Genomic DNA, 27,728 nt, shown 5'->3' on the forward strand with positions numbered 1-27,728 from the left:
TGTGCTTGGCCTCCGGCGCAGGGCGGGGGCCAGAACTGCTCCCTGCCCTGGGCAGCCCCGGAAGAACGGACAGGGTGGGGCCAAGCGGTAGCAAAATCTTGTATTAAGTGTGAAACAAAGCTGGGTCCTTGTCATGCTGGTCCCAGCTCTGTGGTTACAGACGTGCTTGGGTAGGGTGGACGGGCAACCAGAAGGTCCCCTTCATGCCTCCCAGAGGATGTCTGCCCCCCGAGGCACTGGCCCTGTGATCAGCATGCAGGTGGATGGGGCCACCAGGGGTCCAAGAATGGTGTGGCTGAGGCGAGGGGAGCAGGCAGTGGGGGCCCAGGTCCTGGACAGAGCTGGGCAGGGGTGGGGAGCTCAGGTCTGGAAGAACTGCTGGTCCACCTGGCTGCTGAGGGTCCCGCTGGTGGTCAGCGTGCGGCTCACAAACTCCTGGGTCACATGCTGGGTGAGGGAGCCACCTGCTTCCAGGCGCTGGGACCCCAGGGTTAGTCCATCTGCAGGGGAGGAGTGTTAGAGGACCCTCTCTGGGTCCTTGCCCTCTTCCTTGGTAGCCTCATGCTCCCCCAGGGGATCCAGGAGCCCCCGCCCAGCTACTCACCCAGGAGGAAGGGCTCGGTGGTGTTGGTGTGGGTGGTGATGCTGCTGTACTCGCCTGCCAGTGGGTGGTAGAGCCCCGAGTGGCTGCCCAGCTGTGGGAAGGGACCTAGAGAGGGCAGAGAAGCCACTCAGGTGGTGGTGGTAGAAGGCGTGGCCAGAGAAGGGGGTGGGTAGTGAAGGGGCAGGTGCCCTACCTCCATCCTGGGACTCAATGGTGATGATACCCTCACGCTCTGGCCCAAAGCCTTGGGTGGTCTTGGCCTGCACCTTGAACTTGTAGGGCACGTTCTCGCTGAGGCCAGGCACCGTCAGCCTACTCTCAGGGCTGTCACCGTCCACCAGGAACGTGGTGGCGGGCTCTGGGCGGGGAAGATGCTTTCAGCCCCTGTGGCTCCGCCTCCACTCTTCCCCTGGCCACCACCCCTGACCCTGGGGCGGGCAGTACCTCCTCCGTGGGCCATCTCGCAGGTCACCAGGTAGCCCAGGATGTCCCCATCAGGCCTGCGAGGCCGCTCCCAGCTCAGCTGCAGGGAATCTGGGCTCAGGGCGGTGAACACCAGTGGGCCCGGAGCACTAGGTGTGCTCAAAGTGAAGGCGGAGCCTGGGGGCGGCAGAGGGAGAGGGTCAGGGTGTGGGTGGTGGGGGAAGCCGTGGGGGCGGGGTGGGGGGCAACTCACCTGGCAGGGGGCAGAGTGGGCTCTGAGGGTGCACCTGCGACTCGATGGTGATGACACCCTCTCGCTCTGGGCCCCAGCCGCCCTGGCTCCGCGCCCTCACGCGGAATGCGTAGGAGTGGTTGGGCAGCAGGTCCTCCACCACCACGGACGTCTGGCTGGGGCTGGGGATGCTGAGCTGGTGCAGTTCGCCTGCAGGGGGAGCGTGGGGGGTGACTTGATTTCTGCTCCTGCCCTGACCCTTCCCATGGCTTCCACCAAACACCTGGGCATCACCCACCCAGGGTGGGCTGTGGTTTGGCGTCAGCCTAGTGTGGTACGGTTTCAGGCTGCGCACCATACATGGCATGAGTGGGGCCTGATGTCCCACCAATATTCTGGCTATGGATGGGCCCAGGTCCTGCCACTGAGCATGTCTGCCCAGAGAAGTGCCACCTCCCAATTCCCGCAGAGGTCTCTCCTAGGCCAGCAGAGGCCCCGGGTCCTGAGGCCAGTGAGGCTGCATGGGGAATAACCCAGAGAGTCTTCCAAGGGAGGGGAGGAGGGGCCGGGGCAGTGAGGCCCTCTGGGAAAGGCGGGGTGCGTCCCTGCGGCGGGGTCTCACCGCCGGTCAGCAGCTGGTACTCCACACTGTAGCCCTGCAGAGCCTGCTCACACTGCGGCTCCTGCCAGCTCACTTTCAGAGACGTGGGCCCCAGGGCTGAGAACACCAGGCGGGTGGGTGTGTTGGGCACACCGGCAGCCAAGCGGGAGCCTGGAGACGGGAAGCCACAGGCAGCCTGGGTGGGGGGTCCCCGGGGGGCGTGCTGGTTCAACCCCTGACCTCCCCACAGTTCGGCATCTCCGCCGACTGCTGGCCAGGTGGCTCACTCACCCTGCAGCAGCCTGTCCAGGCCACGCAGCACCTCCCGCAGTCCACAGGGTGTGTATGTGGGCCCCGCCTGAGCCAAGGGAGCACCCTCTTGGCCAGGAGCCCACCCCTCAGCCGGCGTGGCCCCCACCCCAGTCCCAGCCCAGCACCCCCGGGAAGGCAGAGGCTGTTAGGCATCAGCACAGACGTGGATGGAATGGAGGGGAAGGCGGTGTCATGGGCGGTGACTGGAATGGACTGTGGATGACAGATGGAGCAGGGCAGCTGACAGGCAGGATGGCCACCCTGTACTACCTGGGCCCCAAGAGGGCGCTGCTGGCTGCCCAGCCAGGATTATAGAATCTGGAGAGTCCCTGGAGGGGGGCACCCCCTTCCTCTGAGCCCGACTCCAGGACCCCAAAGACCAGGACAGCGGAAGCCTGCTCCTCCCGTCCTCACAGATGGGAGGGAGGCCTAGGGTGGGACGAGACAGGCATGAGGGGCAGGAAGTGGGTGTGCACTGGAGGATAGGCTGGAGGACAGCAGGCTGCAGCCCGGCCACCAGGAGCTGGAAGAGAGCGGCGGGGGCGGGAAGGGGAGGCAGGGGTGGGGGCGGGCACTCACTGTTTGAGGACAAGGACGTGAGGGTGGAGTAGTCCCTGGGCAGCGTGCCAGAGTGGTCCGTGCGGGTCAGCGAGTGGTAGTCCCTCGTGAGAGTGGAGGACGTGCTGAGCACTCGGTGAGACAGGTACGGGCTCAGGTGGGTGCCATAGGTGGCATTGGCCGTGGTCATCCTGTGCAGGGAGTTGGCACTGCCGGGGAAGGCAAAGTCCATCCGCCCATTTACCAGGTGATCTGCGGGGGAGAGCAGGGTCACTTGGACAGGCCAGCACCAGATCTTGGGGCCTTGGGAATTCCGGGGTTACCTACCCTTTGGCATAAATACAATACAGCCTCCCTTGACCCACAGGGACAGAGGCCCCATGTCCCTGGAGGAGTACAAGGGGACACAGACTCTGCAACCCACATCCTCTGCCACTAGACATGGTCAGCCCTGCTTTGGGGAGAGCCCAAGCGCCTGTCCTGGGGGGTCCTTTGGCTCCATGCCATCGCTCAGCCCCTGGTAGGGCAGGGGGCTTGGCTGGGCAGCCTGGCGCCAGCGAGCGCAGGCTGGGTCCCTGAGGCAGCAAACCGGTGAGCCTAGGTGGGTGCAGGGTCGGGGCGTGCCGGGCAGGGCCGGTCACCTCCGGGGGGCCCCGGCGTGGCGCTGCGAGCCGAGCTGCCGCCCTCCCCTACTGCGGCCCCCGTGCCCCCCTCGGCGCCGTCGTCCGGGGGCCCGCGGGGCGGCTCGGCGGCGTCGGAGGAGCGCCCGCTGCTGGCCGACAGGCGCGGGATGAGCTCCGGGGGCAGCCGCCACGTGACGCGCCGCAGGTCCAGCTCCTCCCCCAGCAGGGGCTCGAACTTCCAGCTGGCGCCTTGGGAACAACGAAGGGCGCGTTGGCACCGCCGGTGGGCGCGGGAGGCTGCGGGGGGATCCCGGCCGCGCGGGGAGCGGCGACGCCGCGACGTGAGCGGTCCTCGGGCTCTTTGGGATCCAGGTGGGGTGGAGAAGGTGCACTGCAGGGACCCAGAGCTGGGCGACAGGCGGGACCGCAGTCCACGCGCGGAAGAGCTCTCCCGCTGGCCGCTGGTGAGGAAAAACCCCGGACCAGCCCGAGACCACGCGGGTAGCCCTGGCTTTGTGGCCAGCGGTGAGGGCTCCCTGCTCTGAGCCTGTTTCCTGTCTGTATTGGGGAGGGGACAGCGATCTGCTCCTTGCTGGCCTCCCAGGGAGAGGTCCAGTAGCCACAGTGTTCGTTCACAGGCAGTTTCAGTAGCAGCTGAGCTGGGCCACCCGAGTCACACCAGCGCCTCTTTACCGAAGCCCCTGAAACCTCTCAAGACCCCCAGGCTCAGGTCCCTCAGGCCCGAGGTCAGCCCCTGTTGGGCCAAGTACCAGGTCAGATGCACGGACCCGACTGAGGGAAGAGACAGACCCAAGAGGGTTTTCACCCTGGGCTGCGTGTGACTGGCACCTCATTCTACAGATCAGGAAACTGAGGCACAACAAGGGTAAGTGACTCAGCTGAGCTCCCACAGCGGAGCTGGAGGCCAAAACTGCGGAGCCAGGAGTCCCAGCTGAGGGCTCTCTGTGGGTTCTCAGGGCAAGGCGCTGCTTTGGGGCGCCTGGGCCAGGCCCCTCCCCTTACAGAGCCCTGTCCTGAGTGGCCTGCCTTTGTGCCTCAGCTGGCGAGCCTTTCGGTGGCCAAGCTGCGCCTCCACGCAGCACCATGGGCACGAGCCTGTGAGGGTCTGCACCCCCGCCCCCCCGCACACGTGCATCTCCCCGTCAGGTGTGTGCACAGTTGTGTGTGTGCCTTGCCGGCTTTGTCCCCTCTGTGTCTGCCATACTGCCAGCACTTGTCTGGGCCTGAGAGAGCATTTTCAGTTTTGACATTTATGCCCAGTAGTCACTGGACCCCCTGTCCTCTGGACACCAGTGACAGCCCCACCCTCGACGCAGGACCCCCCACTAACCCTCCGGGGTCCCAGCCTTCTCACCTGTGTCGTCGGAGACACTGGGCCTCTGGCTGCCAGCCGGGGAGCGGAGCACATCGTCACTGTACATGAGGAAGCTTTCATAGTCTCCCCCACTCTGGGCGTCCACAATGGGGATGTCGGGGATGATGGGGACTGCAGGGGAGGGAGAGGGTGAGCCACAGCCCTGACCTGGGCCTCCTGTCCCCCCCCACCGCCGTCTACCCCAAGCCTCCCTGCCTGGCACTCACTGGACATGGGCCGCTTGGGCTGGGTGGCCAGGTTGATGATGGCCTCCCGCTCGGGCCCCCAGCCTGCCCCGTTGCGTGCCTTCACGGTGTAGCGGTAGGGCTGGGACTCCCTCAGGTTCTCAATGAGCAGCATCCGCTTCTTGGGGCTGTCCACCAGCACCTTCTTCATGGGCCCGATGGGTCCTGGGCCAGGGAGAGCGCTTCAGAGGGGTCACCCAGCACCCAGCCTGGCCCTGGCCCCGCCTCTGCCACCGCAGGACCTGAACATCACCCGGGGGGCTCAGGGAGCAAGGCAGGGAGCAAGCAGCTGCCAAACTCCTGCAGCCCAGAGAACCTGGGCCTGGCCAGTTTAGAGAAGCGTCACCAACTCTCCAAAGGGCTGGTCACTGAGTGAAGCGGCCGAGTTGGGACTAGACTTGAGTTGGCCCACTGTCATCTGGAAATCTGAGATTCAGGGTGTCCTGTTTTTATTTGCTAAATCTGCTGACTCTACTCTGGCCCTGAGAGAATGGTGTAAAAATGAGCCACTCAGTTGCCTCTGTGGGAAGGCATCCCTACCTGTGACTCCCTGTCCACTTCTAACCTCCGGCCAGCTGGCCCCTCCAGCCCTGGGAGCTTCTGGGCCTGACCTTGAAATGCAATCTGACCTCAACTTGACCTCAAGCCTAATGCCTCAGACAAGAAGACGGAGGGGCTTGCCCACTGAGCTGGGCACTGTGGCCTCCCTCCTGACCTCTGCTGCCTCCCCTTCCACAGCTGCCACCCCTGGGGGCAGGAGGCAGGGCCCAGGCACTTACGGTTGTCCTCGTTGACCAGGCCGTAGCAGACCTCGTAGGCCGTGATCTCGCCGTTGGTCTCGGCGGGCTCGGCCCAGCTCAGCTGGGTCACAGTGGAGGAGACGACGTTGAAAGCCAGGCGTCCTGGCTCACTGGGTACTGGGGAGCAGGGCGGGGCGGGAAAAGAGCCATCAGTGCCAGAGAGAGAGCGGGGTTCTGGGGGGTGGGGGTGGCAGATGGCCACGAGCCTCACCTTCCTGGTGGGTGCGGCAGGACACCAGGGGGCTGTAGGGGCCCTCGCCCTGAGCTCCGTAGGCGCACACCTTCATCTCATAGTCGCAGTATGGGTACAAGTTGGTGAGCTCCACCGAGGGCACCTTGCTGTCCAGCAGGTGGGCTTCGGCCTCTGAGTCGCCCTGGATCCAGTACTTCACCTGCTCGCCGGGGAGGGGCTGGTCAGTGGGGGACAGCGAGTGCCAGGGCTGCGTGTTCTTCCGTCGGCCTGCCCTGTTGTCCCCTTTGCACTGATGATACAACAAGGGTCTGGAGGGGCAATGAACTCAGAAAAGCATCCTGGGCAAGGGTGGGCATTCCCTGTCCACTCAGGCTCCGCCGCTGTGGCCAGCTGGGCCCCCTGCTCTTCCTCAGGGTCCTCTGGCCTTGGGGAGCCACCTCCACAGTGGTTGCTAGGCCTCAACATCCACCTCCCGCCTTGCACCCCCCCCTCCACCATCTTACCCTGTACCCTGTCGGTGTGCCAGAAGGGGGCAGCCAGTTGAAGTGGATCTTCCGGGACCCCGCAGCTTTGGCATTGGGGTTCTGTGGGGCACCCAGGTCACTGTGAGGGCCTGGAAGCCTTGACAGGGTCTGGCCCTTGAAGTCCTGCTCCAGGTCATCTGTAGTGGGAGAAGTCGGCAGGGGCAGCCGCTCAGACAACTCGCTTTTGGGGGGGGGGGCAGGAACCCACTGTCACCACCAGGGGGCGCAGGAGGCCCAGTGAAACAGCCCACTGCAATCAACCGACACCAGCCTGGCCCAGCCCCTCCCTGATGGCCCCCTCCTTGGTGCTTCGGAGGTGTCCTGCCACGTTCCGAGAGCCCAGGAGGGTCTCAGGAGGAATGAGGAGGAGGATGGTCTGCCTGTTTTTTCCCCTTGGCAGCCACGGTAATGTTCCGCATGCAGACATTTGCTCTCTCTCCCCACCCCATTTACCCTCCTCCCAAGAATTTCCCCCCCCCACCCGCCCCCACCTCTCCCGTTTCCTCACAAGCCTCCTCACAGACTGGAGGCTAAGGACCCATCAGAACTAACCGTCTCACCCCTCCCCTGCTGCAAACAACTACATTTTCATTGAAACTGAGTCAGAAGTCAAACAGCTCGGTTGGCCTGTGGTGGGATCCATGGCACCCACACCAGGCCGGCGGCCATGTGGCCCCACCCTCTCTGGCCGAGAGTAGGGGTGCCAGATAAAATGCAGGACGCTTGAACAAATTGGGATTTCGAATAAACATCCCAAACATTGCACGAGCCTTACTTACACGGCAGATCTTATCTGAGTGGGCCTCTAACTGGGCGTCCTTATTTTTATTCGATAAGATTGCCAGCCTTCGTTGAGAGGGCCCCAGCCTTGCCTCCCCTCCTGCTTAAGCTGAGCCCAGGCTCTGCCCACCTCGGTCTCCGATGATGACAGTGGCTGAGTGGGGCTGGCCCAGGCGGGCCCCAAACTTGGGGTTGCTGAGTTGGATGTGGAAGCGGCGGACCTGGTGGCCCCTCAGGAGGGAGTCCATCTCTTGCAGATCCAGGAGCTTCACCTGGATCTCCTTCCAGGCCTCCCCAGGCTGGAAGAGCAGCTCACCCTCCGTGGGGACGTAGTCCTGGGAGAGGGAAGGGGTCAGACCGGGCCCCACGCTCTGCCCCAGCCTCGTGGATACTGGAGGCCATCTCTTACTGTGCCACGTGGACGCAGAATGGTTCAAGTTCATGTGGCACCTCCTCTGCATCCCTTTACACGTGAGGCAAATTGCAGTGGTGCGAGGCAGAGATATTATGGTCCCATTTTTACAGGTGAGGAACTGAGGCACCCAGAGGTGCAGACGCGTGCCCAAGTCCACACAGGTGGTTGTGGCGGAACCTGGATTTGACCAAGGCCTAGTGAGAGGCAGGGATGCGTGGCAGATCCGGAGATCCCCACAGAGGCAGGCTCTCGTCCTGGAGGAGCTAGGACTTTCGGGTCCTCCCACTTCGGCTCTGAAATCTAGGATCCTGCTGGCCTCCAGGTCCTGCCTCCCAAGCGGGGTGGCTCCATCAGCAGCTCCCACGTACTGCCTTCCATACCCCAGAGCTTTCCTAAGTGTCCCATCGGCCCACGGCAAATCAATTGAAATGGGGGGCAATCCTCACGTGTGACCACTAGGCGGCGCGCTAAACCAACATTTTAATTCCAAGCGCAGCTAGTCAGGCCCACGGGGCACACCTGGCAAATTCAAGTGCTACAACCCCTAGAAACTGATACAGCAAGTGCAAAAAAAATAGCAGGAGTCACCTGCAACACAACTGACGTGGGCTGTGGGAGGAGGCATATCAAAGATGTCAAAGTCACGAAAGACAAGGCTGGGGAATCCCTCTAAATCAAAGGAGCCTGAAGACACATGGCAGCAAAGTGCATGCCGGGGTTTTGGTTGCTGGCCTGGGGAAAGAGCAGGCAAGGGTGCACCGGGACAAGCGAGCCCTGGGGGCTCTGAGTACGGACTGACTCCCGGGCACCAGCGTCCTGTGGGCTCATTGTGTCGCTCTTGCAGAACGACCTTATTCTTAGCAGGTGCCTGCAGAGCTGCTTCGGGTCTCCGTGAAGTCTACAGCTTTGGAGAATTCAACAAACAGAACTGAACGGACGACTTTCTCTCCCTGTGTGTCCACAGTCATGGAGACGGAGGCACAGAACTACGGACACACCTGTGTCTGTACCACACACGTGAACCTAGGTCTCCACAGAGAGAGAGAACACAAATGTTAACTGGTGGGTCTCTGCAAAAGGGTGAACAGGTGCTGATTTTATTAATTTGTTCATTTTTTAGTAGGTTTGAAGTTTTTCAGAATAAAAAGTTGGGAAGTAATAAAAAGGTTTTTAAAAAGTTGCTACATACCAAAGCATTTTTTATAAAAAGCCTAACAGAGTAGCCAGAATCTCTTGTACATCATGGCCTGTTCTGTGAAATTTCCAGACATATAACTTCTTTGGAGCTTCTACTGGGGGCGTTGAGCTGGTAAGGAAGGCCGTTCCCACCAGTAAAGAGATGGTTCGCGTGCGGCCGGGCCGCTGGGCCTGCTGAGTGCGAGTTCCCCTGCGTTTACTGAGCGGGCCTGGGGGCCCAGGGCGGCTGGATTTTACTGCTTTTGGATTTGATTTTTGATTGGAATATTTTTAGATTTTAAACGTTGGTAATGAACTCAGGAAAACAAACAAGTCTTGTCAGCCAAACCAAGCACATCCATCACCTGGGCCTGGCTGCACACCCCCCCCCCCACCGCCAGCACTGCCAACACCGGGGCCCAGTGATCAAGGGGATGGGGGCCCACGCATGTCACAGGCTGCCCCGAAGGGCACTCAGGAGGGTTGGCCCCCGAAGGGCTCACCGGGCAGTGACAGCCCTGGGGGATGGTCTGCCGAGGGACAGGAGGGCTGTGACCTCATTTCCAGAAGCCCAAAGCTCCTGGCCTGGGGCAGGTGGGGAGTCCATTTCTCTATGAAGGGTTTGTTAGGAAGGGGACACCAATGATCTGGACATGTCCCTGGCCTCCGTCTCTGGCAGAGCATCACCCGCACTTCCGGTGAGTCACACGCCGCTGCTGTGAGGTGGCAGGAGCAGGCGGGCATGTTTGTGGGAGGCCAGCCAGGGCCACCTCGCCCCCTGGACCCAGGCAGCTGCCATGCCTTGCTCCCACCCGGCCCCTGGGACGTGTCTGCAATGCCGCGTCGGGGCCTTACCCGTTTGGCCTGTGCCGTGTTGTCCTGTGTGCGGTAGGTGACCTGGGACTTGCCGTTGTCCAGGATGCGCCGGACAACGGGGATGCGGGCCACTGGCTCCCCACCACTGACCAAGTACTCAGACTGCTCGAAGGACACAATCCCGGTGGCTGCAAGGGACCTGGGATGGTCAGAGGGCCCTCCCTCTGGCCCAGCCAAGCCCAGACCCCCCCAAGTCTGCCTGCCACCCTTGCCCCCACCACTCTCTGGGGAGGACAGAGGAAGGGGATGGAAAAGTTTTCCAGAAAAAGTTGAGGGGTCTGAAGGGTCAGGGCTGAGAAAGGAGGCCAGGTGGGGGCACAACCAGAGGTGAGGCCCTGAGTCCGTGGAGCAGGTAGGGAAGGTGACTTGGCTGTCGGCGGGGCAACGTGTCACCCAGCCCTAGGTCAGCTTGGGCAGAACGAAGACCAGCCCCTCCCTGCTCTGGGGTCCTGGCGTCCTAGGCAGGCCCATTCAGTTCCCTCAGGCAAAGGCCATAAGGGAGAGAACGGGGTGGGGGGTTGTGGTTGGCACCGGAGGACCAGCACCCTGTGATTATGATAGCTTGCTGTGCACTGCGCCCAGCGCAAACCCTGTATGAGAGCCTGTGGTCCATTTTACAGATGGTGAGACCAAGGCTCACAGAGGTTAAGTGACCTGCTAGGCCACATAGCCAGGCCTCCCTTCCACTCAAACACAAGGGGCCCCGGGCCCCCCTTTTTGCCCCTGGCTCCCCGCTCCCTGACTGACCTTGCTCCTTGATGACGGTGATGTTTACCAGGCGGCGGCCGAGGGTGGCAGTGCCCACGGGCACATTGATGGCCTCCAGCATCAGCTGCTTCTGGTCGTCGTCCTCGGGCCGGATAAAGAGGGGCACGCGGACGTCCACCAGCTCCACGCCCTCCTGGAACTCCACCATGCCCCGGGCATCTGGGTGAGTGTTGGGGGGTGGTCAGATGTGGGACAGGGACCCCTCCCCCGGGCATGGCGGTGGCAGGGGGCCGCTGGGGGAGCCTGCCTACTCACCCTGGTCCGCAGTGAGGGTGTAGTATCCGGGGGCCACCTTGAGCTCATGGAAGGCCCCCTGGGCCACGTGCTTCTCCGTCAGCTTCAGCAGGGACTGCTTGGCGGAGCGGGGCGCCATCAGCACCGTGTCCACAATGGTGTGGTCCTGCCTGGGGGCGGGGCAGGGAGGAAGGTGTTGGTCTGGCACTTGTCCCTGCGCAGGCCTCCTGCCTGTCCTCTCCCCACCGAGGCACAAGATACGGGGCAGCAAAAGAAGGTCAGGTTCTTCAGGACCCAACAGTCACGGGGGCGCATGCTGGCCCCCCGCTCCCCGCCCTGGCTCACCCCGCAGCCTCCGCCGAGGGGCCTCTGGGCCTCATCTGTGAGATGAGGCCGCTCCCGCCCAGGAGGTACAAGGCTGCAGATGCTCAGGGTGCAGGCGCCAAAGCCTGGGTTCAAATCCCTGCCCTATCTCTTAATAGCCAGGTAACCTTGGGCAAGTGACGTGACCTCTCTTAGCCTTGGTTGGCACCGGCCACCCTGGTCCCTTTGGTTCCCTGCGGCCTGCCTGTGTGTCAGGGCTGGCTCGTAGCGAAGGCTTCCCATCAGGGTTTCTGGAATGAAGGTCCTAACCCCTGACAGACACACATGACCTTCCCTTCCTATGCGATGAAAGTGGAGCAGGGTGGGGAGCAGGGGGCAGACGGGGCAGGTGGGTGGGGCTGTCCCGCCATGTCAACTCACTTCTTCCCGGCGTTGGGCTGCTGCCTGTGGGGGACAAAGCAGGGACCGTGAGCCAGAGGGTCCCTGGGGCAGTTCCCCCACCCAACCCCCGGCACCCAGGACCCACCGGAACTTAGTCTGCTGGAGCTTGTGCGAGCCTGGGATCTGTCTGTACACCTCGTTCAGCTGCCAGGCAAGGGGGGAGCCATGAGGCTGGGGCCCTGGGTGGGCCTCGAGCCAGAGCCACCCAGGCCCAGGGGACTTCTCAGGCTGACTAGGAGCCTCGTCCCCTTGAGGAAACATTCAAGGGGACCCCAGGGTGACCACCACACCAGGAACACATCTAGGCTCCATGGCTGTTCCCCTGTGGCTTCCCCACACCCTGGCTCATGCCCACGCCCCGGGAAGCCGCCTGTCTTACGTTCTCCTCCACCTCCTGGCGCAGCTGGTCACACTCTCGAGTTTCGGGCTTCAGCAGGTTCTCGGTGCAAAGGCGGGCGAGGCGCAGGGACAGCCCGTAGGGCACTAGGGCCAGGCAGGGGTATGGGTGGTTAGCCTCTTGCACGGTGGGCACTGCAGAAGCCACCTCCAGAAGCTACTCTGGGGTGGGGGCCCTGGTTGGCTGGGGGCCTGAGGGCTGTGGCTCTATCAGGAAGGGAGGAGGTGCCAGGCTGTGCCCGCGCCCAACACCCGGAGGAAACAGAACGAGGTGACCCCACGCCTGGGAACAGCAGGGATGTGCCCCAGGTTCCCAGGGCGCCACCGAGAGCCTCGGCACCCAGCCCTGCCCTCACCCAGCTCCGTGGGGTTGGTGCTGGCAGTGTGGGTGGCAAAGCCGGGCCGCTGCACGTTGTTGGTGACCTTCCAGCGGACCCTGTCGATCCCCTTGAAGTTCCCACTGCGCAGCATGGGCGTGTCCAGGTGGTCCGAGGCCATCAGGTTTTCTCGCAGCATGTAGTGGTCCTCCTTGAAGCCCACCATGTGACCTTCGGGACAGGGTTTTCAGCCTGAGGTCCCTCCCCAGGCCCTCACAGTCACAGCCCTTCGGTGGAACCCTAGGCCTCCCTCCTCTGTTCGAGGCTCCCCCTCACTTCCCCTCCACCCCCACTGGGGCACCGAGTGGTCAGAGCCCCACCGCCCCTGCTGGCGATTGGCCCGTACCTCGGTTGCAGCAAGGGAGAAGCGCCAGGCAGGCCTAGGGGACAAGGGGTGGGTGGGGATGAGGACTGGAATAGCCACCCAGCCCAGATAAACCCCTGCAGCCACCACTGCTACCCAACGAAATGGCCTCGAGGGGCTGCAGGGCCTCCCCCAGACACCAGGACATCCCCACACCGGTGCAGGGACCTAGAGGTGGGATGCACAGGGGTGTGCGGAGGGTGATGGGGACAGAGGGTTCCCCAGGTCTGTGCCATGGGCCCCTGGCCATGCGAGGTCCTCTGGGAAGGGTCTGGGGTCAAACCCATTTGGAAAGCACTGACCCGCCCCCCGCCCTCCCCCCGGCTCAGGGTGTCCCCATGCATGCGAGGAGAGCGAAGGCCCTGAGAGGTGCTGCAGAAGTCCTGAGCGATCACATGCATCTGACCGCAGAGCTCCTCTCCCTAATGCACGCTGACACCCCGCCACACCGGAAGTCACTCCAGTGCTGCTTCCTCCCTGCCTACAATTCAGTGTCCCCGACTGTGCTGTCCTCCATGGCTGCCTCCTGTCTGCTCTCCCCAAGGACACTGTCAGCTCCTGGTGGGCAGGCCCTTCCTGCCCCGTTGGTTCCCCGGGCCCTTTGCGTGTGGCAGACCCCGGGGCAGGCACTCCCAGGCAGCCAGCTGCTCAGGGTTGGCCAAGGCGAGGGACTGGGGTGAGTTCATCTGGCCTCTGCCCCCTGCGAGGACCCTGGGGGGCTGTCACCTTGCAGCAGGCACAGTACTTCCAGCAGAGCAGCAGCAGCAGTGCCAGGAGCAGCAGGAGGAAGATGAACAGGGGGATGAGCCACCAGAAGGAGCTGGGAGGGCAGTCTGTGGGGGGAGAGGAAGGGGAGGGAGGCCGTGCTCATTCCTGGCCCCGGGGTCTGACGGGCCACGCCCCCCGGGCCTTGCCCGCCAGCTCACCCTTCTTCTTGTGCACCAGGACCGTGCTGTTGGGCCCGGGGCTGCCATCACCCTCCACGGTGTAGCTGTAGTTGCAGTCGTCGTCCTCGTCCCGGAAGGAGCAGAACTCCACCACCTCCTCCGCTGCAGCCGCAGGTGGTCAGCAGGGGGCCCCGTCCGGAGGCCCGGGCCCCTCCGAGGTGTCCCCTGCTCTAGGGCCCACCCTGTCCACCCCAGGGCATGAAGCCAGTCCTCTGGCACAGCGATGGGGCCTTGCCCTGACCAGGAGCGTCCAAGTCTGCAAATCAGTGCCCCTGCCTCCTCCACTCAGGCTTCGAGCCCCCTGTCCTGCTCTATCCTCCTGCCCAGATAAGTGACACCCCGGACCCCATAGAGGTCCCCTTGCCTGGGCTCCCAGCACCCAGATCCCCAGCCCGGCCCTGCACCTTTCTGAAGCTCATCCACCATCTTGACCTTGAAGCGGCACTCCTCACACTTGCGCCCCTTCTTCTCGCCCGTGCCCCAGGCCTGGCACTGCACACAGGAGCGCAGGTCCTCGCAGAGCCCCAGTCGTACCTGGTGGGGGAGGCAGCGGACCCTGTGCTGGGCAGGCTTCTGACTGCGCACCCTTGTCCTGCTCCTGCAGCGCCAGGTGCAGCCCCTCCTGCCCACCCCTCCCTGTGCCCACACCCCGGGGGATCCTGGCCTCACCGCCGAGTAGTTGATCTCGCAGATGCTGTCTGTGTAGAGGGAGTGCTGGTTGCAGTGGCATCGGCCACACTCGCAGTGGCCACGCCCATTACAGATGCCCTGTAGGAGGCGCCAGTGAGCCAGCCGCACCCCCACCCCTGCCTGAGAGGGTGGGTGGTCCTGACTGGGGCCCCTCTGCCATCCCACACTGCCCGCCTCACGCCCAGGCCTACCCCGTTGCTGTCGATGCAGGTGGCATTGCTGAGGGGACAGTCACAGCTCGGGCCGGTCCAGCCGGGCTCACACACACACTGGCCCATGGAGCAGCGTCCCCGGTCTGCAGAGAGGAGGGGAGGGAGAGCAGAGCCCACTCACACCTGCAGTCCAGGCTGCCCACCTGCCCGGGAGGACAGGACCTGTGGGAGCCATGCCTCGAGAGTGAGGAGGTCTCCAGCAGGGGGTAAAGCGTCCCCTCCTCACTTTCCTGGAGTCACCTTTCCTTTGTCCTCTCCCCTCCACCCCACCTCCTTCTTTCCACTGTGCAGCTAGAGTGACCATCCCAAAACACAAATCCAATTGTGTGGCTCCCCTGTTTAAGAACCACTAATGAGCCCTGGCTGGCGTAGCTCAGTGGATTGAGCGCAGGCCTGTGAACCGAAGGGTCACCAGCCGGTTCGATTCCCAGCCCAGGGCCCATGCCTGGATTGCAGGACAGGTCTCCAGCAGGGGGCGTGTGAAAGGTAACCCACACATTGATATTTCTCTCCCTCTCTTAAAAAAAAAAAACACAAGAGACACTAATGAGTCTTGGCCGATGCAACAAGGTAAGAAAAAGAAGTGAAACACAGAGTATTGGAAAGTAAGAAATAAAACTGTCATTACTTGCAAGTATCAGGAACGTGTTGTAAAATATCAAGAAGAATGTATAGATAAATGATCAGATTTCGTGAGGTGAGCAAGGTGTCTGGGTACAAGGTCAGCATACAGAGAACTAGAAAACGAAACCAAAACTTGGGATGACTCTCTTTTGCCCAAAGGATAAAGTCCAATATCCTTAGCCTGGAAGAAGGGTTGATTGACTGTGGCCTGTAAGCCAATCCGCTTCCATGACTTTTTTTGCAAAAGTTGTATTGGAACACAGCTATACTCATCTGACGTATTGTCTTTAGCTGCTTTCTATTTTTTTTCTCCACCCACCCCACTTCCTTTTTTAAAGGTTGTATTTCTTTTTAGAGAGAGGGGAAGGGAGGTAGAGAAACAGCAGTCTGCGAGAGATACAGGCCTCTGTTGCCTCTCGCACGCCTCCAACTGGGGACCTGGCCTACACCCCAGGCATGTGCCCTGACTGGGAATTGAACCAGCGACCTTTCCGTTTGCAGGCTGGCACTCCATCCACTGAGCCACACCAGCCAGGGCCTAGCTGCTTTCTCTTACAATGGCAGAGCTGAGTAGTTGTGACAGAGACCACACAGCTCACAAAGCTGAAGAACATTTATCTTCTGGTCCTTTAAGGAAGAGTTTGGACTAGACCAGACATGGAGCCGCCTTGGACTGGGAGCCAAACGCCTGCACTCTGGCCTCGCCTCCCCTCCTGTCTCCCGGCTCTGCCTTCCCCCGGCGTCCGGGTTCCCCTCTCGTTTCTCTGAGCACACTCTGGTTGGACAGAGCAGGAATGGACAACAGGGTAGAAAAGCAGGGGCTTGACATTTGGCAGGTGTACATTTGGGGTTTGGTAAGTATTTGATGACTTGGATTTTCACTCATCTTCCTTCATTCAGCCACTTAGTGCTTCCATGCAGCACCTGTCTGGGTTCTGGGACTCCACCCAGCTCCAAAGCTTTGGCTAGAGTATGTATACATAGCCTTGGCCACCCTGCACTGGGCCCCGTGGGGCCACAGAGGATGTGTAACTGCAGGCCACACCTGCTGGCCCCGTGGCATCTTCTGAGAGATGGCCATGACACATACCAGCACCCACTGCGGCTGAGTTGGGAGCCACCCATCATGATGAGGTGGGGGGGGCACAGTGAGGGGCTGGGCACAGATGGGAGGACCACAGGGAGGTCAGGGCCCCACACACCAGGGGGATGTTGCTGCACTGGCCTTGAGCATCAGGTTCGTAGAGAGGGAGAGAGGTCCAGGCTGGGAGGTGCTCTGGAAGCCTGGAGGAGGGCTGGGCCAGAGCTTGGGGGTTCTGACTCCCAGCCAGGGTTGGGATGGAAGGCTGAGGGCAGGCAGGGCTGGGGCTGGGCCGCCGGGTTGCTGAGCTCACCGTTGCAGAGGACCCCGGAGGTGCGTGGACACTGGAAATTGTCATACTCGCAGAAGTGACCCTCGTAGCGGCCGTCCCCATAGCACACGCAGCGCCCACACTGGCACTCGCCTCGGCCCGAACACGGCTTGTCCTCTCCCTCCCGCAGGCAGGGAACCGTGTCGCTCTGAGAGCCGGTGGAGCAGCTGCAGGTCTTGCCACTCCTGGGGGCGGAGCCAGTCAGTTCCCCACAGCCGGGGCCAAGGCTTCCACTGTCTACACAGGTGAGCCGGCCGAGGCCCCGGGAGGGCCGCAGGGGACTCAGTCACACCGACCAACGGATAGCTGTGGCTGAGCTGACTCAAACCTCAGCCCCGGGGACCACGCCCCTGGGCCCCTTCCTCATGAGACACTTGTTCAGTGACTTGAAGCTTTCAAAGGCCCACTGCCCTTTATTTATGAGCCATTTCTGACGAGGCGATGTGTGCACACAGCTCAGAAGACTAAAGGCACAAAAGCTCTGGAGAGAAAAGCCAGTCTCCTGCGGTGCCTGTCCCCCAATACCCAGCCCCCACGCCCTGCCGGCCCCCCACCCCCCGTGATCCTGGTGCTTGTGTGTCTCTCTGAATATATCCTCTCTCTCTATGCGTTTCCGAGGGCTTTGGACTGGACCCACCTACCCACTGGGTGTGCCCCTCTCCCAGCCAGGCACCTGTGGGGACCTGGCGTCGGGCGGGGCCCGCTGGCATCCTGGGTGCCCTGCACTCACCAGCCCTCATAGCACACACAGTGTCCGCACATGAAGTCCCCGTGGCCGCTGCAGTAAGGTGACTGCGCCTCTTTTTGCTAGAATGAGAATGTGCAGGTGGGGTGTGTGGGTGGGGGAGCAAAAGCGCCCCCTGCCCGATGTGCCTGCTGCCTGTGCCCCTCAGGGCACCTCCGGAGAGGGAGACGTGGCCGCAGCAGGCCCTGCTTCACAATTTGGGGCCAGGGTCGGTGGGCTCAGCTCCTCCCTCCCGCCCTGGGCGCCGCGCCCCTCGTACCAGCTCACAGGAACACAGGTCACAGATGATTTCCGCGTCCATCCTGAGGCCATCGGAGAAGGAGGGCTTCAGATGGATGTTGCCCTTCTTGTCATTTTCCGGCAGCTGGCACACATGCATCCCATTCATGTCCTCGATGGCCTGGAGCTGAACTTGGTAGGTGCCCTGCAGGGACCCTACTGTCAGCCGAGGCAGGCCCGGCCAGATGCGGTGGGGGCCAGGCAGCTGTGCCTGAGATACCCAGCTCCCTGCCTGCCCTTCCTCGGGGCCGAAAGTGTGCTCCCTCCGGGCACAGTCACAGAACATCAGCAATGACAATGCATGTCCCCCTGCCCCGGGCCCCCCTGGGAGCACACCACTTCTCCTCGTTGGATGTGGAAGGACCCAGACTTCGTCTTTGGGATCTTGCTTGTGACCTCGGTCCGAAAGCCGCGGGGGATGTCCAGGGCCCGGATGTCCAGGTTGGAGCGAATGTTCTAAAGGAGGGCCAGTGATCAGTGGTCTGGGGGCACCTGGGCTCGCCCACTCGGGCCTGGCTGCGCTCCACCCCCACCTGCGTGGGGGACTGGCGCCATCGTGGGGGGCAAGGTGGCAGAGCCCTCGGTGGGCTCCTCAGGGCCCTTCCTCACCGGCCTATCCTATTTCTCAGCCCAGACCGGAGACACCCTATGCCCGTTCGGCCCTCTCCCACCCCTGCCCCGGAAGGACTCGGGCTTGAGCCCGTGCTGCCGCTCACGTCGAAGGCCTTCCGCAGCAGTTCCACAATGTTGGATGAGTCCTCCTGCAGCACGCCCAGCGAGGACACGGGGAAATACGTGTGCAGCTTCTGCAGGAGAGAGCGCCAGGCCCAGGGCTCAGCTGGGACAACCACCGTCTCGCCAGATCCAGGCCACAGCTCAGGGTTACCCGCCCTCGCACGAGACGGGGGCGCTGAGGCCTGGGACCTGCTGGTGTATTCCAGAGTCTGCCCTCTTAGCCCCCACCTGTCTGGGACCTGGGTTGGGGGATGGGCCCATGCCTTCCCCGTCCCACCAGGGCACATCCTGGAGGGGCTGACAGTTTGGGGGAGGGAGAAAGTAAGGGATGAAGGGGGGGAGAGGATGGACGCCCACCCCACCCCCCTCCTCACCCGTGCCCGCCCGCCGAGGCCCCAGGCCGCCCCCCACACACCTCGTAGTAGCTGTAGGAGTAGTTGGTGACGGCGAAGATGGGGATAATGTTGTGCTTGCCCAGCAGGCGCACCAGGGTGGGCACGGAGGGGTAGTCCTGCATCTTGTACTGGGTGTAGGTGCCCGTGGAGTCCAGATGGCACTCCTCGTCGTTCCGCTTCAAGATGCCGGCCAGCACGTTGGCGCCGTCAGCCTCGTAGTGGAAGGCCGACTCGGTGGAGAACACCAGCAGGTGGGTGCTGTCCGGGCGCCAGCCGATGTCCCTCTGGGGAGAGCAAGGAGGGGGTGTCCATCAAGCAGGCTGCCTGCTGGGGACATTTGCTGCAGAGTCACGCATGACAGAGGCCACAGGATGAATAGTGTGCCACGATCAGGAATGATGTACGTGCCCAGCAGCACCAGAGTGATGACGTGGGAAACAGAAATCAGTGACGGGGACTGGGAAGTGGGTATAGGTCTGTGCACACAGTGGGCACCGTGCACGACCTGAACCAGGTTCATCCGGCTGACCCCCAAGGTCGCAGCCGCCCTCAAGAATGTTTCAGCTGCCTAGGAAAATGTCCCTGTGCAACGTTAAATAATGAAAAAGGCCAGTTAACATGGGTACAGCAGGGGCTGGTGCAGCTCAGTGGACTGAGCGCCAGCCTGTGAACCAACGGGTTGCTAGTTCGATTCCCAGTCAGGGCATGTGCCCTGGGTTGTGGGCCAGGTCCCCAGTGGGGGGCACAAGAGGAAACCACACAGTGATGTTTCTCTCCTTCTCCCTCCCTTCCCCTCTTTCTAAAAATAAATACATAAAATCTTTAAAAAATGGGCACAGCAGTGCATGGCACCTTGTCAGGTAATGTGAGGGACGATGATAACAACCGTATGGCAAAAAAGAAAATGCATGGAGTGGGGGAAAAAAGCAAGTTTCCATTAGAAGTGCACCACTTCCAGCCCTGTAAACTAAGGCCAAGGGACCCAAATATGCTGGCGGGATATCAGCGGCTGCCTGTGTGCTGGTGGGAGGTCAGGGGAAATTTCTGTTTTTTCTCTTCCAAACCGCCCATTACATGGGCATGTTATTTTCAAAGTGAAACACACGGATGTGCACATAGAAGGAAGTGCCTTCAGCTCCCCACCCACGTCGAAGGCTGGCATTAGCGAGGAGATTGAGTGGGAGGCTGGCCTCAGGTCCCGGAAGATGCCCGAGCTCCGAGACTCACGTCTGCCTTGCTGGCCAGTGCAAAAGCAGGCTGTGCTGGTTCAGGCCGAGGGTTCGCGGCTCCGGGCACATGTGACCCCAGATGGGAACTGAGGGGGCTCCGCCTGGCCCCAGAGCAGGCCAGTGCGTGCGCAGAGAAGCACAGCCCTCTCCCAGGCCGGCAGGACCCTCCCTGCCACTCACAGTGCACACGGCCGTCTGCAGGATGGCGTCAAAACCACCTTCGGGGGCATCCAGGTTGCCTGAGATCCTCTCTCCCTGCAGCTTATTCCGAAACTCATCCACATCTTGGGTCAGTCTGATGACGTTCTTGAAGGAGAAGGGGGGGTCGCTGTTGGGCCAGGGCTCCTTCAGCCTGGGCAGAGGCGAGAGAGGCACAGAGAGTTAGGGAAAGAAGGCCCCACATTCTCCCACGCCCACCTTCTCTGGGGAGCCACCCCCTTGGCTCCTTTCGGCGGGAGGGCGTGGAGCCCCCAGGTGGTGGAGCCCCCAGGTGGTGGAGCTCCCCGGGTGGTGGAGCCCTCTGGGTGGAGAGGAGGCAGGGTGCTTGGCCAGGACTCCTGCTCACTCAGTCACTCACTTCTCCGGCCTCATGTCCGTCTGAGGGACACTGACTTTGTCCACGAACTTGCCGAACCCAATGGTGTAGTCCCTGGTGAGGCTCCTCAGGACTTCGGCTGGACGTCGACAGGAAAAAGAGGGTGGCTGAGCCCCAGCACCCTGCACCAGCGCAGGGGGCTGGCGCTGCTCAGGAAAAAGAGGGAGAATGACTTCCGGAGACACTCTGCATGCTCCCGATAGCCCTTGTCCCCATTTACACGTGAGGGAAATGGGACTCGGGGGACCAGAGCCCTGCATGGAGCACATTGGAGAAGGTGGCCTTCTCTGAAGCCCTAAACCCTGAGGACGCTCTCCTGAGAATGTGGGGAGCTCTGGGGACAGTTCTGATGTCCAGTCCTTCCTCGTGGGGTGGGTGCAGCTGTCCTGAGCCCTGGCCTCCTGAGCACGTGTGCGGCCAGCTGGGTGAGGCCCCCTGCCTATCCCCTGCACCCCCGCCCTCTACAATGGCCCCGCTGTACCCAGGTGCTCGCCCATCTGCTTGAGGTTGTTCAGATCGTCGGACATGGAGTTGGAGAAGTCCATGAGGATGTACAAGTCCACAGGGCTCTCCAGCGGCTCGAACACCTTCAGCTCAAAGTGCTGCTCCTCACCCGGCCGCAGGCGGACCCGCAGCGCCTGGGGGGACACCTGGCTGCGATGCAGGGAGGTGTCGATCTCGGTCTCCTGCAGCCAGGGGAGGGGGACAGCTGGCTGGAGGGTCACTCCAGTGGGGAGCCTCTCTGGCCAGCTGGGGACAGAGGAGACCCCCCTACAGAGCCAGCCTGGAGCGCGGAGGTCCCAGCTCCCTTGACCCCTGCGCCGGGCACCTCTGTGATCTCGAAGCTGCTCTCCATGACCACCACGCTCTCCAGCCGGCAGCCTGCAGCCAGCAGCTCAGCCTGGGTGTTGCAGCGCTGTTCAAGGAACGTCTGGCAGGAAGGAGATGAGGTCGGGGGGCGCAGTGCCTGTCCCCAGGCTGTCCCAACCCTGGCGTTGTTTCCCCTGAGTTTCCTGAGCCTTGCCTGTCCTCCCCGACCCGCCTGGCAGTAGGCTGAGCTGAGCACGGGGCCTGGGCTCGGCTGGCGGGCAGCAGCTCACCTCGTCGGTGCAGTAGGCGCAGTCCTTGCCCACTCGGATGCACTCAGTACAGGTCTTCACCTGGGCCTTCTTGCAGTGGTTGGCTGGACGGGAGGAGGAAACGGGCAGGCCGCTGAGCCGATCCTCAGCCCCACCTGCAGCCGTGCTTGGGAGGCGGGCGTCCCTCCCAGTGCACGGGGGAGGCAACGGAGACTAGCCAGGGAGCCGTGGGCTGCCCAGGCAGCACAGCTAGGAACGGGCAGCCCGGGGGCTCCAGCCTGGAACTTTCCACTCAACTCCAGGGGAAAGGGTGATAGGAGCTGAAACAGATGTGCTGGGCCATTTGCTGGTGGGGACATCCTGGCCATGTCCCTCACTCACTCGCCCAGGACAAAGGGGACTGTGTCTATTTTCTTATTGCTGTGTCTCCACTGCCTGGCCTAAGGCCTGGCACATAGTAGGTTGTTGGTAAATGAATGAGGTAAAACCCCTGGGATTCCCTTTGGTTCTATTCAGTTAAAAGCACAGTAAGGGCCCTGGCTGGTGGATTGAGTGCGGGCCTGTGAAGCAAAGGGTTGTCGGTTCGATTCCCAGTCAGGGCACATGCCTGGGTTGCAGGCCAGGTCCCCAGTGGGGGACACATGAGAGGCAACCACACATTGATGTTTCTCTCCCTCTCTTTCTCCTTCCTTTCCCCTCATTCTAAAAATAAAAAAGCACAGTAAGGGTCTGCTGTGTGCATCCAGTGTGCACAGCAGGTGTCTCCCGGGCCCCAGGCAAAGGCGCACTGTCAATGTTTAATGATGGCTCAGGTGGCCTGGCCGGCATGGCTCCGTGGACTGAGCTGGCCTGAGAACCGAAAGGTGCAGTTGCATTCCCTGTCAGGACACGAGTGTGGGTGTTTGGTCAGGTCCCCAGTAGGGGGCGCACAAGAGGCAGCCACGCATTGATGTTTCCCTCCTTTTCCCTCTTTCTAAAAGAAGTAAATTTAAAAAACAACAATGGATCTGGGAGGCAGGGAAGGCCTGACTTACAGCGTTCCAGTCTCAGTGGCGTGCATATTGCCCCCTGGCTTACTCCACCTTACCAGTGTGGCTTCCCCACAGGCTCACTTTCCCATTTCATGGGTAGGGGCAGGCTCCAACCACCAGTTGAGTGCTGGCTCTCGGAGAGCAGGTGATGAGTCATTGGTCTCTCCTCTAAATTTGAGGCCTCAGCACATCCTGTGAGGGCCTCTGTCCTCTGAGTGGGCAGCTCCTCTCTCTTCCAGACCGAGTCTCCCCCACCCCTTGTGTTCTGAAGCTACACAGCTCATGCTCACTGCCCCTCAGCCCTCACCGTGTGCGGTGGTTGGTTTGTTGAACGGCTGAGGGAGTGTCTGGGTGAGAAACCCTGTGAGAGGCCTCTTTCGAGGGCAGTGCCCACCAAGAGGGGTGCAGCGGGGGGTGTGGACTCACCCTTGTCCCCGGAGAAGCTGGTGATCAGCAGGGCTGCCACCAGCAGCCTGGCCCATGGGCTGGCACTCGGCCCCGCCATCCTCTTCCTCCTGCACAACAGCCACAGTTGGCACACAGGACCCTCTCTGGGGCCCCTTGGGCGCTCAGCAGGGGGGGTGCTGCTGTTCCCATCGCACAGGTGTGCGCCCGGAGGTGCTGAGAGCTTCAGTGCTCTTCCTGGCCATCCGGCCTGGGTTGGCAGGGCCCGGGGTCCCTGCCCCATCCCTGCACTGGCTAGATGCCCCACAGGCCTGCCCACTGCCCAGGGAGGTCCCCACCCTCTTGCCTTGGAGGACTCTGGGCTCCAAGCTTGTCCAGCACTAGGTGTCTGCGCTGGGGCCCTGAACCTTCCGGACCTCGGTGGGCGAGAGTCAGGGGTGGGGCCTCTCTAGAGGGCTTGGCTCTACCCTGCTGCCCCCTCCCCGTCCTGGCCCACTTACCGTCTCTGGAGGGTGACGCAGCCAAGAGGAGAGGGGCCCCTCCCTCCGCCTGGGGCTTTCCTTGGCCAGGTTCTTCAGTGACTGCCTGGCCCACCAGTGGTGGGGTTCCCTGTCCTGCGCCCACCTCTGCCTGCCCCACACTTGAGTTTTCAAGGCCCCTGAGTCATTCACCCTTTCAAAAGTTAGCCCAGAACCAGCCTGCACCCCGACCTGTACCCCTGCCTCCACACACATGCCCTGTGCCTGCTACCCGGGAGCTCCTCTCAACAGCAGCCTGCAGGGCCAGCCCTGGCACCTGAGGTCTTTTAAGAGATGGGCAGCCTGCTGCCTCGGAAAGAGAAGGGGCTGGCCAGAGCCACCAGTCCTGCAGAGCCACGGGCAGCAGCGGGCCTGGCCCCCAGCCCCCCGGTGACATAAGACCACACCATGCCCACTGCCCCCCACTCCCTGGACCCTTCCTCAGCCCTGGGCTTGTGGGATAGGGGCTCTGGAGGGCGGAGGTCCCCACAGTGCTGGGAAGGCTGTGGGGGGGGGCAGGAAGGCGCTGCCGCTCTCCCCCCATGGCATGTGTAGCCCCCAGGAGGCCACTGACTGCCCCAACACCGTCACAGGCGGAGCCAGCTGGGGTGAGGGAGCCCTGGGCTGCCAAAGTGGGGCTCCTTGGGGAAATGACTTTCCTGCAGCCTTGGGCCACAGGCACCCCACCCACACGCCGCACAGCACAGGCTTCGGGCTCAGGCCTCCCTGGGGCACCGTTACACATGCAGGTTTGGGCACTGGAGGCCCCTCGGGCTCTTAGTCACCCTGCCGTGCCCATGGGCTGGGCACACAGCGGGCACGAGGCCAGCACTCCATGTACCTGGCAGCTTTCTGATCTGCCCAGGGGGATGGGGGGGACGCTGCATTATCCCCATTTCCCGGGTGAGGGACCAAGGCACAGGTTGCGGGCTCCCCGGCCTACACCCAGCAGATGGGGAGCCTGCACCAGAATCCCCACTTAACCTCCACGTTAGTTCAGAGGCTCTAAAATGGCAGGTGGGAGGCCAGTGATGCACTCAGCAGTGGTTTCTTTGACTTGACTGGCGTTCACCAAGTTTTAAAAATAACGGTGGCTGCTCCCCAGGCCACCCTGGGCCGCGCCGGGCTGCTGGGCCGTTCCCTGTACCAGCCAGGTCTCAGGAATAGGTGACGGCCACCCTGAAAGGTGTCGCACTGCAGCACCCCCAGACCATCCACACCAGGCATGTGCCAGGGCAGGGACACAGGCTGAGACCACAGGGGCCGAGGCTCAGAGCTCGTGCACACCCACCCTCCCTCCCACCACCGGGCCCACTTAGCAGCTTAGCGCCCCCGCACCTGCCCTCCACAGCTCCATCCCCTCACACTTTCCCATTTCCTGGCCTCGTGGAAACCAGGGTCAAAGAGACAGGCACACCCTCCCTGCTGTCTCTCAGGAGACCTCTTTCCCCTCAGCCCCCAGGATAGGGACCCTCAGCCTTCACTGCCAGCTCTGTTGAGGGCAGGAACAACTTGCCACTAATACCCAAGCCTCAGGCTCAGGGTGTGGCAGTGCCCTAAGGGGAGAAGGAGGAGCCCAGCTATTGCCTTAGGAAGCCACCTAGAGTCACAGCCAGAGGGCCACCCAGCGGCCCAGCAAGTGGGACACCGGGCACTGTGGGAGGTTATGGTGGTAGGCACAGCCTCCCCTGGGGCTGTTGGATGAGATCTGGAGAGCTTCCTGGAGGAAGGGTGTCCTGAGTCAACTTGGTGGGGAGGGCAGGCATTGTGTGGCCAAGAGGAGAGTTCAGGGGCCCTTGTTGGTGTGGCTTGGGGATTGGGCATTGTCCCGCAAATGGAAAGGTTGCCGGTGGCTGGTGTGACTCCTAGACTTGCCCACGCCTGGGTTGTGGGTCAGGTTCCCAGCTGGAAGTGTGTGAGAGGCAATTAATCCATGTTTTTCTCCCTTTCTCTCTCCCTCCCTTCCCCCACCTAAAGATAAGTTAAATCTTTAAAAAAAGAGAGAGAGAGAGAGAGAGAGAGGAAAGTCAGGGACTCTCCAGACCCCAGCAGGATGGTAGGACACACACAGCAGACCCTGTCCAGGCCAAGAGGAATGGATGGCCTTGGCCTCTACTCCGGGTCTTTTCTTCTACCTTCTTTGCAAACCCGGAGGGGCCAGGCCCAGCCCAGTCCAGGAGGCCTGCTGGTTTCTGCCCAGGGCTCCTGCACACCCACCCAACACCGGGGCCTCTCTCCCATGGCCTTCCCCTAGTCAGAGGTCTGATGGCCAAGAGGCTTCTGCAGCTCCCCCATTCCTCTGCCCCGGCTGCCCCCCAGCACACCCTGGCAGGCTTGGCACCTGCCCTGGGCAGCATGGGCAGAGGGAGCCAGCAGCTGAAAGGGAAGAACTGAGAAACAAAAGTCAGCCAGCCAGCCAGCCCTTCCAACCCACTCCCCTGCACAGCGGCCCAGGCGGGCGTGGGCACTCCCTTCTCTCTCCCAGGTCCCGGAATGGGCCCCCGAGATCTGTCGTCCCGGAGACCCCCGTCTGCCTTCCCGCCCTGCGCCCGCGCCCCCGCGCGTCTGCGAGTTCGGAGGCCGCACCTACCTCCGCCCTCCCCGCGTTGGGCTCCGCTCGGCGGCTGGGCGGCAGGCGCGGAAAGCCGGACTGTCCCGAGGGCGGTGGCGGGGAGGGGAGGGACCGCTTTATGGGGCGGCGGCAGGTAGGAAGGAGGCGCTGGTGAGTCAGGCCCGCCGCATTCCTGCACGCGGTGCGCACCTGTCGGGGCAGGAGCGGGGCCCGCCCCCCGGAAAAGGCTGCGGCTCCCGCGGCGCCCGGCCCAGCGACCCGACCGACGGCGGCGGGGCCGGGGGAGGAGCCGCCCTTCTCGCTCCAGTCCTGCCCCGGGCGCCGCGCCTCCCCACCCCTCCGGACTCCAGCCTCGGTTGCCGGGCTGCCCGGAGCTAGGGGTGGCCTCTTAGCCCCCGCCCTGGATCGCCGTCCGCCGTTCTCCAGACCCGGGGCCCTGAGCCTCCGCACTGCCCGAGGGCAAAGACTGCGCGCACCACCTCCCTCCCGCCGGAGCCAGCGCGAGGGATGGGCCAAGAAAGGGCTATTCACGGGGTCCCCTCTGGCCGCTCCCCCACCCCGCCCAACCCAGATGCGCGTCCAGAACGCGATCAGGAAAAGGACTAAGTCCCTGACAAGCTCGAAACCCTCCTTACCTTGTGAATAATAAGTGTCAGAGGCCAGCACCCACCCAGCAGGGAGTGAGTGGACACTCGAATTGCTGTGGTTGTTCTTGACATGCTTGTTCACAAATCTGACCCTTCCAGTCCTTGCCCTGCAATCTCTCAAGAGCTGCAGACAAACGTGGGTCCCAACTGGAGCCGCTCAAGTTTCTCCTGGACCCCAACTTGATCTATTTCTTGGGCCCCACCTGCCAATAGTGCCACTGAACCCCCTGTCGCTGGCAGGCCGCCTGCCCAAACTATGCAGCTTCCAGCCACCATGGTGGTTTGAAAAATGATGTTTTGAGGTTTTCCTTCTCCATTAGACTGTGAACCCTGAGGACTGACATTCTAGCACATATTTTTATCCCCAGTTCCTAGCACAGTGTCCGGCACATAGTAGGTGCTCAATAAAAGTGTGGTCGGACTGAATGGGGTTGCTCGGTGGCCTCCCCGAGCCTCAGGGCTCCCCTCTGTAGTTGTCCAACTACCTTCATCCCGCCAGTTCTCAGAGTGACCGTAGGAGTGGCTGGGACAGGATGTGGAGGAGCTGCATGAAGGTTCACTGCACCTGTGCGGGCCTCTGTCCCCACTCAGCTGCCTTGCCCCCTCGTTTCACCCCGCAGGGGCCCGAGGGCTGGCTCCTGGACTTGGGAGCACTGTGGAAGGAGCCCCAGTCTGGGCCAGGTACGCAGGCCTGGGAGTGCCAGACCCCCAGAAGCTGAGGAGGACAAGCCATGAGGTTGCTCAACTTTCCAAGAGCCTGGAGTTTCATTCCCTGGAGTCTGTGCATGGGCCTGGGGGTGGGGGTGGGAGTGTCTGTGCCCCGTCTGAGATCCAGTGCAAAATTCCAGGTGTGTGTGATGTAGGAATGTGGGGTGCTGAGAAGGGTGTCCTTCGTTTACAGTACATTCCCAAGTAGGTTACCGGCCCCCAAAGGTTAAGAATTATTGTACTACATATTCATTTTATACAAAA

The 27,728-nt window shown here is 62.2% G+C and overlaps 1 protein-coding gene across 4 annotated transcripts; it reads right to left on the reverse strand.

Moving 5' to 3' along the window:
* Positions 1-85: 85 nt before the first annotated feature.
* On the reverse strand, positions 86-26,562 carry ITGB4 (integrin subunit beta 4). Of its 4 annotated transcripts, XM_037065426.1 has the most exons (41): positions 26,128-26,562; positions 23,041-23,129; positions 21,605-21,687; positions 21,334-21,435; positions 20,986-21,190; positions 20,487-20,583; positions 20,090-20,261; positions 18,701-18,964; positions 18,267-18,356; positions 17,887-18,006; positions 17,531-17,695; positions 17,257-17,333; positions 16,509-16,711; positions 14,470-14,573; positions 14,258-14,356; positions 13,993-14,122; positions 13,568-13,690; positions 13,368-13,474; positions 12,624-12,657; positions 12,257-12,448; positions 11,884-11,987; positions 11,590-11,648; positions 11,484-11,507; positions 10,761-10,909; positions 10,485-10,664; positions 9,717-9,865; positions 7,401-7,605; positions 6,470-6,627; positions 5,985-6,165; positions 5,753-5,890; positions 4,956-5,138; positions 4,729-4,860; positions 3,372-3,602; positions 2,752-2,982; positions 2,443-2,601; positions 1,882-2,031; positions 1,281-1,469; positions 1,049-1,204; positions 798-962; positions 605-709; positions 86-500 (listed from the first exon to the last, which is right to left on the reverse strand). In XM_037065426.1, exons 2-41 carry the CDS (start codon positions 23,117-23,119, stop codon positions 361-363), a joined length of 5,634 nt encoding a protein of 1,877 aa, XP_036921321.1. In that variant the 5' UTR covers positions 23,120-23,129; positions 26,128-26,562; the 3' UTR covers positions 86-360. The 4 variants fall into 4 exon arrangements, with proteins under 4 accessions (XP_036921321.1, XP_036921330.1, XP_036921339.1 ...); XM_037065435.1 differs by lacking the exon at positions 2,443-2,601 and having other exon boundaries at positions 26,128-26,560; XM_037065444.1 differs by lacking the exon at positions 3,372-3,602 and having other exon boundaries at positions 26,128-26,559.
* Between the last annotated feature and the right edge of the window lie 1,166 nt (positions 26,563-27,728).

This window comes from Sturnira hondurensis, unplaced genomic scaffold, assembly GCF_014824575.4.
Source record: "Sturnira hondurensis isolate 20B ecotype Veracruz unplaced genomic scaffold, ASM1482457v3 Scaffold0001221, whole genome shotgun sequence".
In the NCBI taxonomy this organism is placed as follows: Eukaryota; Metazoa; Chordata; class Mammalia; order Chiroptera; family Phyllostomidae; genus Sturnira; species Sturnira hondurensis.

Excerpts from the sequence above, each read along its gene's own strand:
- ITGB4 (XM_037065426.1), bottom strand. The coding sequence starts at position 23,119 with ATGGCGGGGCCGAGTGCCAGCCCATGGGCCAGGCTGCTGGTGGCAGCC. Across the intron at positions 17,334-17,530 it reads ACCTGTGTTCCTGTGAGCTG|CAAAAAGAGGCGCAGTCACC; the intron begins GTACGAGGGGCG and ends TTCTCATTCTAG. Across the intron at positions 11,988-12,256 it reads CACCAACCCCACGGAGCTGG|TGCCCTACGGGCTGTCCCTG; the intron begins GTGAGGGCAGGG and ends GCCTGGCCCTAG.